The sequence below is a fragment of the Prinia subflava genome, chromosome 21 (genome assembly GCF_021018805.1).
Source record: "Prinia subflava isolate CZ2003 ecotype Zambia chromosome 21, Cam_Psub_1.2, whole genome shotgun sequence".
NCBI lineage: Eukaryota > Metazoa > Chordata > Aves > Passeriformes > Cisticolidae > Prinia > Prinia subflava.
The window spans coordinates 3,206,739-3,220,158 of NC_086267.1; the positions used below are offsets into that span (position 1 = coordinate 3,206,739).

At 42.3% G+C, this 13,420-nt stretch overlaps 1 protein-coding gene across 1 annotated transcript; it reads left to right on the plus strand.

Moving 5' to 3' along the window:
* The first annotated feature begins 6,831 nt into the window (after positions 1 to 6,831).
* Positions 6,832 to 12,656, plus strand: LOC134560934 (arylacetamide deacetylase-like 4). Its single transcript, XM_063417397.1, has 4 exons — positions 6,832 to 7,002; positions 10,154 to 10,370; positions 11,092 to 11,155; positions 11,849 to 12,656. Exons 1-4 carry the CDS (start codon positions 6,832 to 6,834, stop codon positions 12,618 to 12,620), a joined length of 1,224 nt encoding a protein of 407 aa, XP_063273467.1. The 3' UTR covers positions 12,621 to 12,656.
* The last annotated feature ends 764 nt before the right edge of the window (positions 12,657 to 13,420 follow it).

A 13,420-nucleotide genomic window follows, 5' to 3' on the forward strand; every position in this document is an offset into this window, starting at 1 on the left:
GGGCCACCTGCGGGCACCCCAGGCTCGCTGCGGCCACCCTTGGCCACCTTCTGCCACCCCGGGCTTGCTGCGGGCACCCGGGCTTGCTGCGGACACCCTGGGCTTGCTGGGGCCACCTGCGGGCACCCTTGGCCACCTATGGGCACCCTGGACTTGCTGGGGCCACCCTGGGCCACCTGCGGGCACCCTGGGCCAGCTGGAGGCACGCTGAGCTTGCTGTGGGCACTTTGGGTGAACCATGGGCCAGCTGTGGGCACACTGGGCATGCTGTGAGCACGCTGGGCATCCTGCAGGTACCCTGGGCCACCTGCAGGCATGGGGGGCAAACTGTGGGCACACTGGGCTTGCTGTGGGCATGCTGGGCTCATGCCATGTTGGGCTTGTTGCATGCCACGCTGGGCTAGCTGCATACCACACTGGGCTTGCTCCGTGTTGCCTTGAGCTCTCTTGTGCTGCCCTGGGCTCACTGCATGCCACGCCTGGCTCATGCCACGCCGGGCTCATGCCACGCCTGGCTCATGCCACACTGGGCTCATGCCACGCCTGGCTCATGCCACGCCGGGCTCATGCCACGCCGGGCTCATGTCACGCCGGGCGCATGCCACACTGGGCTCATGCCACGCCTGGCTCATGCCACGCCTGGCTCATGCCACGCCGGGCTCATGCCACACTGGGCTCATGTCACCCTGGGCTCATGCCACGCTGGGCTCATGTCACCCTGGGTTCATGCCACGCCGGGCTCATGCCACGCCTGGCTCATGCCACGCCGGGCTCAGGCCACCCCGGGCTCATGCCACGCTGGGCTCATGCCATCCTGGCCTCTCTGCAGCGAGCCAGGCAGCCCCTGCCTGCTCCCTGCATGCACCAGAAAAGGTGCCCTGGTCTGACCAGGGAAGAGCAGCTCCAGGAGGAATCCGGGCTAAGGCAGAGTTCATCTGTGCCACACGGAGCTTTGCCAGGGAGCTGCGTGCCCGAGATCAGCTGGTGTGTGCAGGGCAGAGCTGCTTGCTTAGCTTGCCAGCTGAACCCAGCCTAGCTGATAATCATCAATATCTAATACCACTGCACCAGTGCTTCTCTGGATAACGTGACACTTCGTGTATTTTCCATGCTGGAAGATGCTTGCATTGCTGAGAACTGGGGATTTAGCAGTGGGCAGTGAAAAAGTCAGGCTCTGAAGGACAGAGGGAGACTCACCCTTCAAAAAAGGGTGTTTTTTTCCATGAGTTCTTTTTTGTCTGGTGATTAGGGCATACCCAGAAGGTCTCCACAGCACTTCAAGCTGTTATAATAGGGAAAAGGGCAAAGTGTATAAAAGCAGGTCCCCCAGGTCCCTGGCTGTTTGCACTGTCAAGCATTAGACAGGAAAGTTACAATTTCAGTTGTACAGATTAGGCTTTTCTGAGGAGGCTGTAACTGCACATTCATGCCCAGCCAGGAGCTGTGGCAGCAATCAGAAATAACCTAAAACGCAAAGCTTTGAGGATATCAAAAGATCTCAAGGATATCAAACTCACAGTGTTGTCTTCATTGCTGGACTGGAGAGAAATTCGGGTTTATATCTGTAGGTATCACTAGGATTCATCAAAATTAATGCAGTCCACGGGTTCACTCGGGTCTGGAGCCAGATGCACTATCCTGGGAAGCCATCTAGAGGTAAACACTGGAATTAAGGGAAAATTGCACTTAAACACATTCTCAAACTTCACATCTCCAGTTACTAAAACACCACCTCAATGGACGTTTGAATTTAAGCATCTGTGAGAGAGAGAGAGGAGTTTGGATGCTGAATCCCTTTAAAAATTAACCCACTTTTCTCCTTTGGAATCAAAGAGGTATTTTTGAAAGCAGGCATTCAAAGTGGCCATGTGGGAACAGAGTGTTCAGGGGTTTTTTGAAGGGCAGTCAAGTTTCTGGTGTCTCCCACATTCAACAGCTATATCACACATGGATTTTTTAAATAAAAAACAAGAAAAATACATAAATCCTTGAATTTCAGTTCTGTTAAAAGTTCCACAAAAGTTTTAAGGGAAAGCAAAAAGGAAATAAAATTGAGAAGAGAAACTTGCACAATTTTTACCTTTAACTGCCAGGTTCCCTCATATGAAATAAGCCATATGACTGTCACTGCATAATCACAAAGTGTCAGGAGAGAGGGTTTAAAGAGAAGATGAAGCATCCGAACTGGAAACTGTCTGTGCACACTGTGAGGATCAGGGAGTGTTCCCTAACTCAGCTGTGTCTGAAACAACCAGAGAATTTCCATTGCCTCTTGGCAGCCTTTAGCACCTCGGTGTGTTTTTACAGTAATACCTCTAGAAATGCAGCTCAAGGAGGCACCTGGCATTACAATTTCCCTCTTAGTCCAACAGCTCTGGAGGGGAGGGAGAAATTACCCAGAGAACCCAGAGTCTGGCTTAAACAGGAATGACTCAGTGTCTGGACTGGGAACAAATATAACAACTTTCTGGGACGGAAATAAGGAGCAGTGTTGAAAATGAAAGGATATGAACTCCATCGAAGTATATTTGGTTTTTTGATTCCTGAGTTCAGTCTCTTTATGCTTGAAGCACCACAGACATTTAAAACAGAAAACTCATCAACATTGCACAGTTAACTTGTTTAGATTTTAAAGAAAATTCATTATTAATGTAAAACATTTGCAGGTCCTTTGAAGCCAGGGGGAATGGAATAATCTTGTGAGCATTTATTTCCTGTATCTATTTCCCAATTGAATAATAATCTAAAGATGTGTTTGAAGTGATTTTTTAATTCATTATGATTTTGACCTATGTACAAAGTTGCTACCAAATTTGGATTGGGAGCTAGGAGACAGTTCTAGATATATAACATTTTCCTAAACTGCTCTTCAAATTTCATTAAAGTATGAACTATTTTAGTTCTTTACTGCTTTAGATTTACCTTGAAGCAGTGGAAATTAATACATACTACATTGTACAAACCTACAAAAACAAGAGTTGGACTTTGATGATCCTTATGGATGTGTTCCAGCTTGGGATATCTATGGTTCTATGTGTTTCAGTGGTAACTCCAGCCAGTTTTGGCTTCCATTTGTTGGTTTAGATTTCTGGGTTTGTACTTGTGCAGCTTTTGGTCTGTATTTAGTGTAGATTTACTCATATTCCAAATAAGAGTCACAGAAACTGATTTTTTCTGAATTGCGGTGTCTTGAAGGAAAAAACAGCAGTGAAAAGCACATTTAGCTCCAAAGCAGGTTGATACACTCTGTATGCACTTCACTTACATGACAGAGCCCCATTTTTGCAGAGTGATGTTACCTGGATCTATGATGGGGCTCAGGCAGTGTCTGAACACTCACAGTTCATATTATACCTGTATTTATAGGCAGAAATTTATATTTATAAATTTATTTATAATAGGCATGTATTTATAGGCAGAAATGTGTTAAAAGAGCCTTTGTAGCTATTTTCCTACCGCCTTGGAAGGCTGTACAACTGAGGTTGCTGAACTGCAAGAACTTTTGAAAGGAAAATGAGCTGGAAATTAAAACTATGCTTGAGGCACATCTGGAAGCCATTTGGACTAACAATTCTGTGTTTTCAACTTAAAAACCCTCACTCAAATAGATACAGAACAAACCTGGGAACACACAGCAGCAGTTCCACAGTGGAAAGGCTCTGTGACTAGCGTGTCAAGTAATGCCATTTTTTTATACCAGTTCAAGGTTCTTAATCATGGACAATCTATCATGATCACAGAATAAAACTTAAACCTCCTTTAAAAAAGGCAAACCTTTTGCCAAGCTGATCTGGTTTTTGTTAGATGAAGTACTGCTGTCAGATTTGGATAAATCAAGAGCTAACTTTTTGTGCTTCTTGATTTCATTCTTCCCTTGTGTTCACTTTCCATTTGAAATGTGTCCCAGTGGTTCTGTGATTTCACACTGTCCTTCTATATGCTATTAAGTGTCTGATAGTGTTGCCTTCTGAATGGAGTTCTGCCATGGTCTAAGCTCAAAACCGGGTTTCTGGTTAACTTCCAGCCTGACAGCAAAGACTCCGTGTCAGGCCTGTTACAAAAAGCTGCATTCTGATGTCTTAGGGCTTTCCCAGAGTCTTACATAAAGCAGAGTCATGAGTAAAGAGATAAAAATGTCTTACAGAGTAATTCTAAATTCTAGGTGGCATCTCCTTCTAGACTCAGGAAATGTAGAAATAATTGTCTTTATAAGCAGAAGTTTTCACAGTGCACATAGGGGCTCTCTGGAATTCAAAGGGATGCAACATCACCTATGTGGCACTTGTTCCCCTTGCTGAGTTGTTTTCATACCTGTTAGAATTGTCATTTGTACTAACTGCCCTTGGTTTTCTTGACCTATCTGTGATTAGAAGCCAGATCTCTCAATATCTGAGGCTGCTTCAGGAGAGAACAATGCAAAAACACCACATGTGAACAGGAATGGAGTGGCCATGCTTATCAACCCGATTGACTCACCTTCTCTTCAGTGCCTTTACTCACTTTTAGGCCAGTCAATATTTACCCATTCCTTATGACTAACTCCTCAGCCCTGCCAAAACTGCTAAGACATAAAAGGAACTGGGGAAACAGAAGAATTATGTCTTTAAGACTCTTAAAATTAGAGAAAAGTCTTGAAATCCTACTAAACCAACATGACATTGATTTTGACAAAATCTGAAGAGCAAGCTAATGCCTGTAACAAGTTTGCACTGGAAACTTGTAAACTAGCTTAGGAAGGAAATCTCAGGATAAATATTCCCTGCCTTCCTTCTAACAATGTCTTTTAAAAAGAATTCCTTACATGCTGCTGTAGCTTCTTTTCAGAGTGAGAGGTTTACTAATATGTACTGAGGTGAAATAATTCAGAGCCTCTGACTGTCTGAAGTTTCTTCAAACCTGACAGTTTTACAAAGGAAGTCAAAAAGAAGAGGAATGTTAGGAAGAGAATGGTGGTGTCAAATGCAAACAATTTTGACTGGAGACTAGGACAGGTAAGCTCACACTGAAATCAATAAACTCCAACCTAGGTATTACCTCTTAGAATATAAAAGTAGCTTTATTTTTTGCTTTAGTTTATGCTGTTTTGTTTTTTAAAAATCACTCAGGTTAGTGTACCCCCACAGGTCTGGATGGAGTAGGGTTGGGAGGGGCTCAGTGAAGTGTCCTGCACCTCAGTGATTGGAGAGATCAATTATTCCCCAGCTTAGTCAGTTCATTTGCATCAGAATTGGAAAGATTACTGTGATCACAAGGTCCAGGCCCGCTGAGTTAAGCTGAGAATTCCATGTTATTACTTATATGGATTTAATAATCTTATCCTTAACACTTTTTCTTTTTCTGTCTATCTATCTATCTATCTATCTATCTATCTATCTATCTATCTATCTATCTATCTATCTATCTATCTAATTTTAACCCACATCATTCAATCCTCTGTACTTGCTGACCTCCCCTGAAGTGAAGGATTAGGCCTATTCTCTTAAGAATCCAGTCTGGTCACTCATCATCCAGTACTTTATCTCCTATGACTCATCTTGTTTACTCATTCCACACAGCTAAATATTATTTTACTCCACTGACTAATTCACGCTGAAGTTTCTTGCTCTCTGCTGTAATGCATGTTTTGTATAAATGGAATTTTTCTAAGCAGATGTATTTTGTCTGCTTTTTTAAAGTGTGTAAGAAAATGTAGAAAGGACTCACCTTTTTACAGTGAAGATCTCTGAGGGAATACACTGCAGGCTGGTTAGCCAAATGCAGAATCCTGTGGCTCATAAAAAGGAATACTTCTCTTCTATGGCCACGATTATAAGATTTTATAAGGGTTTTTAAATGGAGTATTGGGAGATTAGGGGGGTAAAGAAATGTTTCAGTGTTCAGAGGGTAAGCACAGGTTGTATTGCTTATGTCAAGCTGAGCTAATGGTTGTTTGCTTTCTAATGTTACCCAAACATGTTTTGTCCAGTCACAAGGTGGACAGAAATACACAGTTACACTTGGTGACTCATTCCTGCACTGTCATCACCTCCTTTGGTGCAAGGATTCCATATGGAAGGATACCAAGGACACCATATGCTCTGATCACACCTGAATTATAACCATGGGTAACACAGAGTCGTCTTGAGAAACACAGCAAAATATGGAGCTGTAAAGATATCAAAATCTTTTCTTTAGAAAGAATCAGCACAGAGGGTTAGGGCCAAAATCCTCCAAGTCAAGGAGAAGTTCCCGTGCTGGCAGTGCACCACTGGTGACCCCAGAGCTCCTTGCTGCATGCTCAGGCTGGCAAATAACTGACAGGTCTATGTGGATTTCCAAAAGCAAAATTCCTTGAGACTGAGTTCAGAATGCCTGTTCTAACTGTTCTGGCAGCTGTCTGCCTCAGCAAGTGAGCAGGGGAAAAGATCAGCACTAAGCAAAAAGCCTTGGAATCGTCCTTCAGACATATTCCAAGAGCAGAACCACTACAGTTCCTGACCATGGAGACTGGAGCCCAGCAGGACCACGCTTCCAAAGGCTTGTAGGCACTCACTGGTACACTTGCAAGACATCCCCCACACCTTTTCAGACCCAGAAAGCAGATAAAAAATAAGGCCCATTTGCAGCTTTGGAATATACAAAAGAATGGTGTTTCCTGGAAGTGACTGCTGTGTATGAGCTTGAATCATGCCAGTTGTCACAGCCGGATGTTTGCAGGCTTCCAGCCCTGCCTGAGGGAGAAGGGCACGGGGAATTTGTTATGCAAATGAATTCTCCGTGCAATCAGTCTGGAGGATATAAATACTGACAGAATCATATCAAACAGTGTCTAATTATTTCCATCAAACAACAATGGAATCCTATTATATTCTGGTTTTAATAGCGGGAATTTTAGTTGCTTTTGTATTGCTGGTTTTAATTGCAACTGATCATAATTTCTTCAAGGGAGAGATTCCTCCTGATGTTGACCAGCCAGCAAAGCTCCGCCTTTATCACCGTATGTACACTCTGATGGAAATTCTGGTGAGTTTACCTTGCTCTGGGATACTGGGATTTTCAGGAAAGGAAAGACTTGAGTTTGAAGATATACATCTAAATACTGCAACTACATGAAATGTGAAGCACACAGAAACCCAGATTTAAAGGCCAAAGGCTGATTTGGTTTCTATTTCCATATGTACAACACCCAGGATGAGGTGAGTTCTTTTAATACTGAGATATCCATTCTTATGATGCACTTGTATATTTCTATAATGAAATTACTGGTCCTGTGGATGACAGGAGGGCTGTGGATATAATTTATATGCATAATAATAACCCAAATTTCTATGTTTAAATGGACTCTGATATATGTGAGGCAATTTCCTAAATTATGAGCTCTTTGCAGTAATTTTCTTACCCTTGTTTCTGTTCTTATTCTGCAGTGACTGAATTACACAGTCCTAGTTAAATATCATAGAATCAGGTAGGTTGGAAGATACCTCCAGAAGTCATCTAATTGAACCTCCTGCCAAAGCAGGTTTAGGCCTGTTATTACTTATTATCTAAGTGCCTGTAAGCCAGACTCTCTGTGCTGTGGGCTTTGCCATCACAGAAAGAAACAGCTTTTGCCCAAAAAGCTTTCAAAGGAGGCAACAGGAGTATGTAGGAGCAGCCTAAGCCCTGTCATGTCTGGCACGTAACACGTCAAAAGAAAGCCTGCAGGAAAATCAGAGTGGTTTCTTTGATGTTTGTATGAAGCTCACCTCAATTCTCTAATCCCCAGTTATACAGAAAGAACACAGGAACTTAGGCCCACATCCTGAGAGGTGATTTGGGCCATTACAATATATTAAAGACTTAGGTGGGTTGCTTGAACTCACACAGCAGCATTCACCAGATCCAGTGGCTGTCCCTGATTCTCCACTGGTATTTTTCTGCCTTGTCTGCCATGAAAGAAGAGGCTGCTGTCCTTGCATCTCTCACACTGCTCTTTGTGTTATGTTATATATAAATGTAACATGACAGTAATATTATAATAGGACAATGTTATTAAATTCTCTGATTTCCCTACTTTGTGCATGAAAAGATTCTTTAAGGTGATACTTTTAACCCATTTTCACAGCTTTTAAGTGTCTGTTATGGAATAAGTGCACATGCTCTCTTCATTGATAGTATGTCACCTAAAGTTCAGCATCCTTTTTCTGATTTTAAAGATTTAAAGATTCATTTCACCACTTGCTATGCATTGAATCCACTCACCTATTTTTCTTTCAAAAGCCTTTAGGCATCTGCTGGTACTTTGGGTGAATTTCTGGTTTATGTTTGTGCTCAGAGGAGCAGCCCTCACAGTAGAGGCTTCATAGGTTTCTTATTAAGTGCATAATTAAGTGTATGACACGTGTGACAATTAACTTAATCCTGCTCATCCTGATGAATGCTGCTCTTCCTGTGCCACCAAGCTGTGCCACCACTGTGCCAGTGATGTGCCTGTACTGTATGCTCCTGTAAAAACCTCTTTTTCCACAATACAGGACAGTCTTTTCCTCTTTTCTTCCACCTTACCTGCCATGCCTTAGAAAAGCTGCAGCACCAGGTAAGTGTGGACCTTCTACCAGAAGGTAACAAATGCTGCTCCTGCTGCCTCTGTCCACATCCCCTGCCATGAAGAGATCAATGGCCATGCCAAATGGAAGAGATGAGAGGAAGCCTCCTGGCTTTTGTTTTAAACTACTCAGACAGATCTGTGTTCGGACTGACTGTGCATATTGCACTGTGATATGAAGCTTTGATGATAATTACTGTGGTTGGAAATGCACACTTCAGTGTGACTGGCAAAAAGAGTGTCTGATGTAGTCCTGAAGTCCATAAAGCTCAAACTGAGTGGGTTTTGTTGCTTTTGGTATGTGATTTTGTAATTATTTTAAAGTAAAAATCTGGTCCCCATATGATTATCTCTGGATTCCCATCTTTGTTTCTAACTGATTTTCTCCCTCTTCCATGGCTCATGGTGATTTCTTTTATTACTCCTCATCCAACTTGTTTATTCCAGAGTGGTGCAGACTATTAGGAAGAAAGAATCTGTGATATACAGGTTGAAAAAAACCAATTTACACGAGCAGAGCTGGTCTTCAGTTTGTAAAGAATTGATACAGAGACTTCTGTGGCTTAGAAAAGAACAACAATACAATTCACAAATGGCTTGTGATGACTGTCATCATTCCAGAAGAATGAATTGCAGTAGCTCAGAAGGATATTTAAGTCACCATGTAATAGGAAAGGAAATGTTGTTCTAGCAGGAAATACATCCATTACATGTGTTCAAAGGAGGATTTCAGTGTGATCTTTAGACGATCTTAATTATCAGCAGTTGACTGGCTTGGATAAGGCCATTTAACAAACCTTCCCTGCCTTCAGAAGATCTGGTTTTTTGCTGATTTGATGTAAAAACTGACTGCAGAGTCATTTATGAGTAGCTGTGAGATCTTGGAAAAGGCAGTAGTTTCACAATGGAGGAGGAGATAAGATTCAGGACCATTTTCATCAGTCCCTCGCTTGGGCCAGCAGCTCCTCAGTAATGATTCCAGACACAATGATTTTCTTACAGCCTGTTCTCACTGACCCCATGGCCAGGAGATGACCCAGCACTGTTAAGCCACCCAGTCTTGCCCAGACTGGCCTGTGTTTTTCTCCCCCAGCATGATAATCCTCTCATGAGAGGGACATTTTCTTCTCACCTATCCTTAAATATTTTAACTGAAGCATCTGCAGTACAGTTTATCATGGAGATGAACAGACACCTCCAGAGCATGATTTAACACACCCAGGATTGGAGCCATCCCCAAGAAATGCCTCTTTCTATTCACTCACTAAGAAAGGAGCCTCAGGCCTCCCAGCTTCCACACCTGAGCAAATGCCTGTTGTTACTTGTGGTAAATCCAGATCACAGGAACTAGAAGGTATTTATATAAGACATTTAATGGAACAAGTATTACAACATTCTCCCTGCAATCACGAAGATGTAAATTTTCTTGTTCTTAATTTGGCAGTTATTTGTGGGAATCCTAAAAACTAGCAAATAACCAACCCAATTATGCTAAAGACAGTGTAGGAAAAAGTAGCTTGAAGTCTTTACGAAGCGGGAGGACTTGTATTCCCTATAGTAATTTCTCATTTTCCTGTTCTATCAATCCAGGCAAAGATCTTAAACCACTTGTGTATCATGGAGGAGCACACACTTATCAGGCTGATCACGGACGGGCTCCCGCCGTGCTGGGATTCCCAGCTCCTCATTAAGGATCTGCTTTTTGATGGGGTCCCCGTAAGGATTTACCTTCCCAGAGAACCATCTGCAAGCAAACGGAGAGGAGTCATCTTCATCCATGGAGGATGTGGCATTTTCGGGAGCATCAGTAAGGAAGTGAAAGAGAAAATGTGACTCTTTAGCTTTGTGAACTGCCTGTTTTTAAAAACTCCTGACCCTAAGAATTGACTGAAGTTTAGTTGGATAGACTGGAGACAGAAAGCACTTAGTGCTTGTTTTTAACTTTTTAAACTATCTAATCTGCACTTATTTCATATTTAAATAATTTTGTACAGGATATAGCACTCTTTATCATAGAACCATTAGGATTATAAAATAGTTTGGGTGGAAGTGACCTTAAATACAATCTTCTTCCACCCCCTGCCATGGCAGGGACACCTTCCACTATCCCAGGTTGCTCCAAGCCCCCTCACACCTGGCCTTGGACAATTCCAGGGATGGGGCAGCCACAGCTTCTCTGGGCAATCTGTGCCAGGGCCTCACAACCCTCATAATAAAAATGTGTTCCTTACATGCAAACAAATTCTATTCTCTCTCAGTTTAAAAACCACTGGCCATTCTCTAATAGTAATAATCACAATAATTCCTTCTTTTCCACACAGATTAATGATCTCTGTAAATGTATGAACTACACAGCAAGTCCTGATGACCAAAAGTCTAGATTACATTTATCCTAAAGAAAATTTGGGTACTCACTAAATAGGCAAGGGGCCGACAAGCTGTTGTGGTAATATGTCATTAAAAAAAAGGGATAATACTGACTGAAATTTTCTAAGATGTTAATTACATCAACAATGTTTGTTCTTCAGGGAGTCATGAAAGAATATGCCGGTACATAGCCAGAAAATCTGATTCGGTGGTTGTGTCTGTTGGGTAAGTGAGATCCAACCAGTGCTAATCCCAGAATTAGAGAACTCTGCAGCTTTCCCCCTGCTTCCCACACACCCCTGAATTGCATTTCTTTGAGTATAAGAGAAGAAGCTGAACTCCAGTGCTGTCCTCCCCACACTGCTGTTATGTAGGAGCAAGCGTGTGCTGTGGAATGGCAATGGAAATACCTGAGCCAGGGTTAGAGCCACAGGTTTGTTCATTGTAAATCACAGAAATCATTACCTTTGTTTGACAGTAAGAAATTATAAGCCAAATATCAGATTTTAATATTTGAGGGGAATATTTAAATCATCTGGGGGGATTTTAAAGAGTAAATAATGAGTCTATAATTTAGTCTATTTTAAAACCAGCATGGACCACTGCTTCCTATAAAGATGTTTTCATCATGGAAAATATGTGATGATATGAAAAAACCTTAATTTCCGACAAATTCTTCCATGAAAAAGTTTATTATTAAGGGATTTTATTATTGAGAGGAATTGGTTTTGAGAAGGAAAGGCAGGAAAAGTTGTTCTGGTTTGCTTCAGCATGTAAAAACTTTAAACTAGATATAATTAATGATGTAATTAATTTTGGTTTGGGGGAGTTTTTGCATGGCATGTGTCTTTTTCACAGCATGTATTTCAGATGAGACACTCAGAATGTGTAACACCAGCTGCCTTTTCTACCTCTCAGGTATCATTTAGCACCTGAGCACAAGTATCCAGCCCAGACTCTGGAATGTCTCGCTGCTACCGTGCACTTCCTGAAGACTGCAGAGACCCATGGAGTGGATCCTGCTCGGGTTATTGTTTGTGGGGACAGTGTAGGGGGCACATTCACCACCAGTGTGTGCCAAGAACTGGGGCACAGGACAGATCTGCCAAAGATCCGTGCCCAGGTGCTGATCTATCCATTTCTCCAAGCACTGAACTTCAATCTGCCATCTCACCAGAAAAACGCTGCCGTTGCCTTCCTGACCCGGGAGCGCACAGTCCATTTCATTCTCAAATACCTGAATAAGGATTGCTCCCTGAAGGAACCAGTTCTGGCTGGTTCTCATGTTCCTGAGGATATAAATTTGAAATATAGGAAATGGATAAATCCAGATCTTATTCCAGACGCGTTTAAACTGCGCTATAAACCACCACTCCCCGCTTTGTTTTCACCTCACGTCCATGGAGAAGTGCAAGAGCTGTTTGAGCCCTGGTTCTCCCCGCTGCTGGCAGAGGATGCTGTTATCTGTGGCCTGCCTGACACCTGCATTGTCACCTGTGAGCACGATGTGCTCAGGGACGATGGGCTGTTGTACAAGAAACGCTTAGAGGACAACAACGTACGCGTGACCTGGCACCACGTGGACAAAGGCTTTCACAGTGCACTGGGATTTTTTGGATATGGTATTTTCTCTTTCCCATCATCAAGTACAATAATGAACCATGCTGTAGACTTTATAAAAGGCTATTAAACAATTCTCTTGCATACAGTGCACTGGTATTTAGAAAGAGTGTGATTGAATTAAGTGATTCAATAAACTATTTACTAGCTATCTGTCCATTAGAATCAAGGCAAGAACTTATGACATTAGCATGGTCTGCTGAATTCTGATTTTTACTTGCTGTTACTTAAGAATCTGATGTTTAGATGTTTGCAAGATTGCTTCGATGTTCTCTTTTGCATTGTAAAAATTTTTGTTCTCTTCATATGTCAAAGAATAAAAACCCATCATAACAAAAACCATTCTAAATGAGTAAGTAAAAACCACATGCAATGTGTAATTAGCCATGTGCACATGCATGCCCACCTAGTATCCCCCAAATCAGCATGGCAATACCTCTGCAGAGTGGTATTGCCACTCTTCAGGGAGTGAGCAGTAATCACCATCAGTGTCTGTACAGACAAAAAGTAGCTTTGCATTTGTGTTTAAATCTAAAGGAAAATTTCTATAATGAAATTACTGGTCCTGTGGATGATAGGAGGGCTATGGATATAATTTATATGAATAATAATAACCCAAATTTCTACGTTTAAATGCACTCACATATGTTTATATGTGAGGCAATTCCTAAATTATGAGCTCTTTGCAGTAATTTTCTTACCCTTGTTTCTATTCTTATTCTGCAGTGACTGAATGACACAGTCCTAGTTAAATACCATAGAATCAGGTAGGTTGGAAACCTGATTTTAAAGGGAGATGGGGGACAGGTAGGTTGGGACAGCTCACACACTGCTCGAGATGGGTACCAGGAGGTACCAGAGACTGCAACA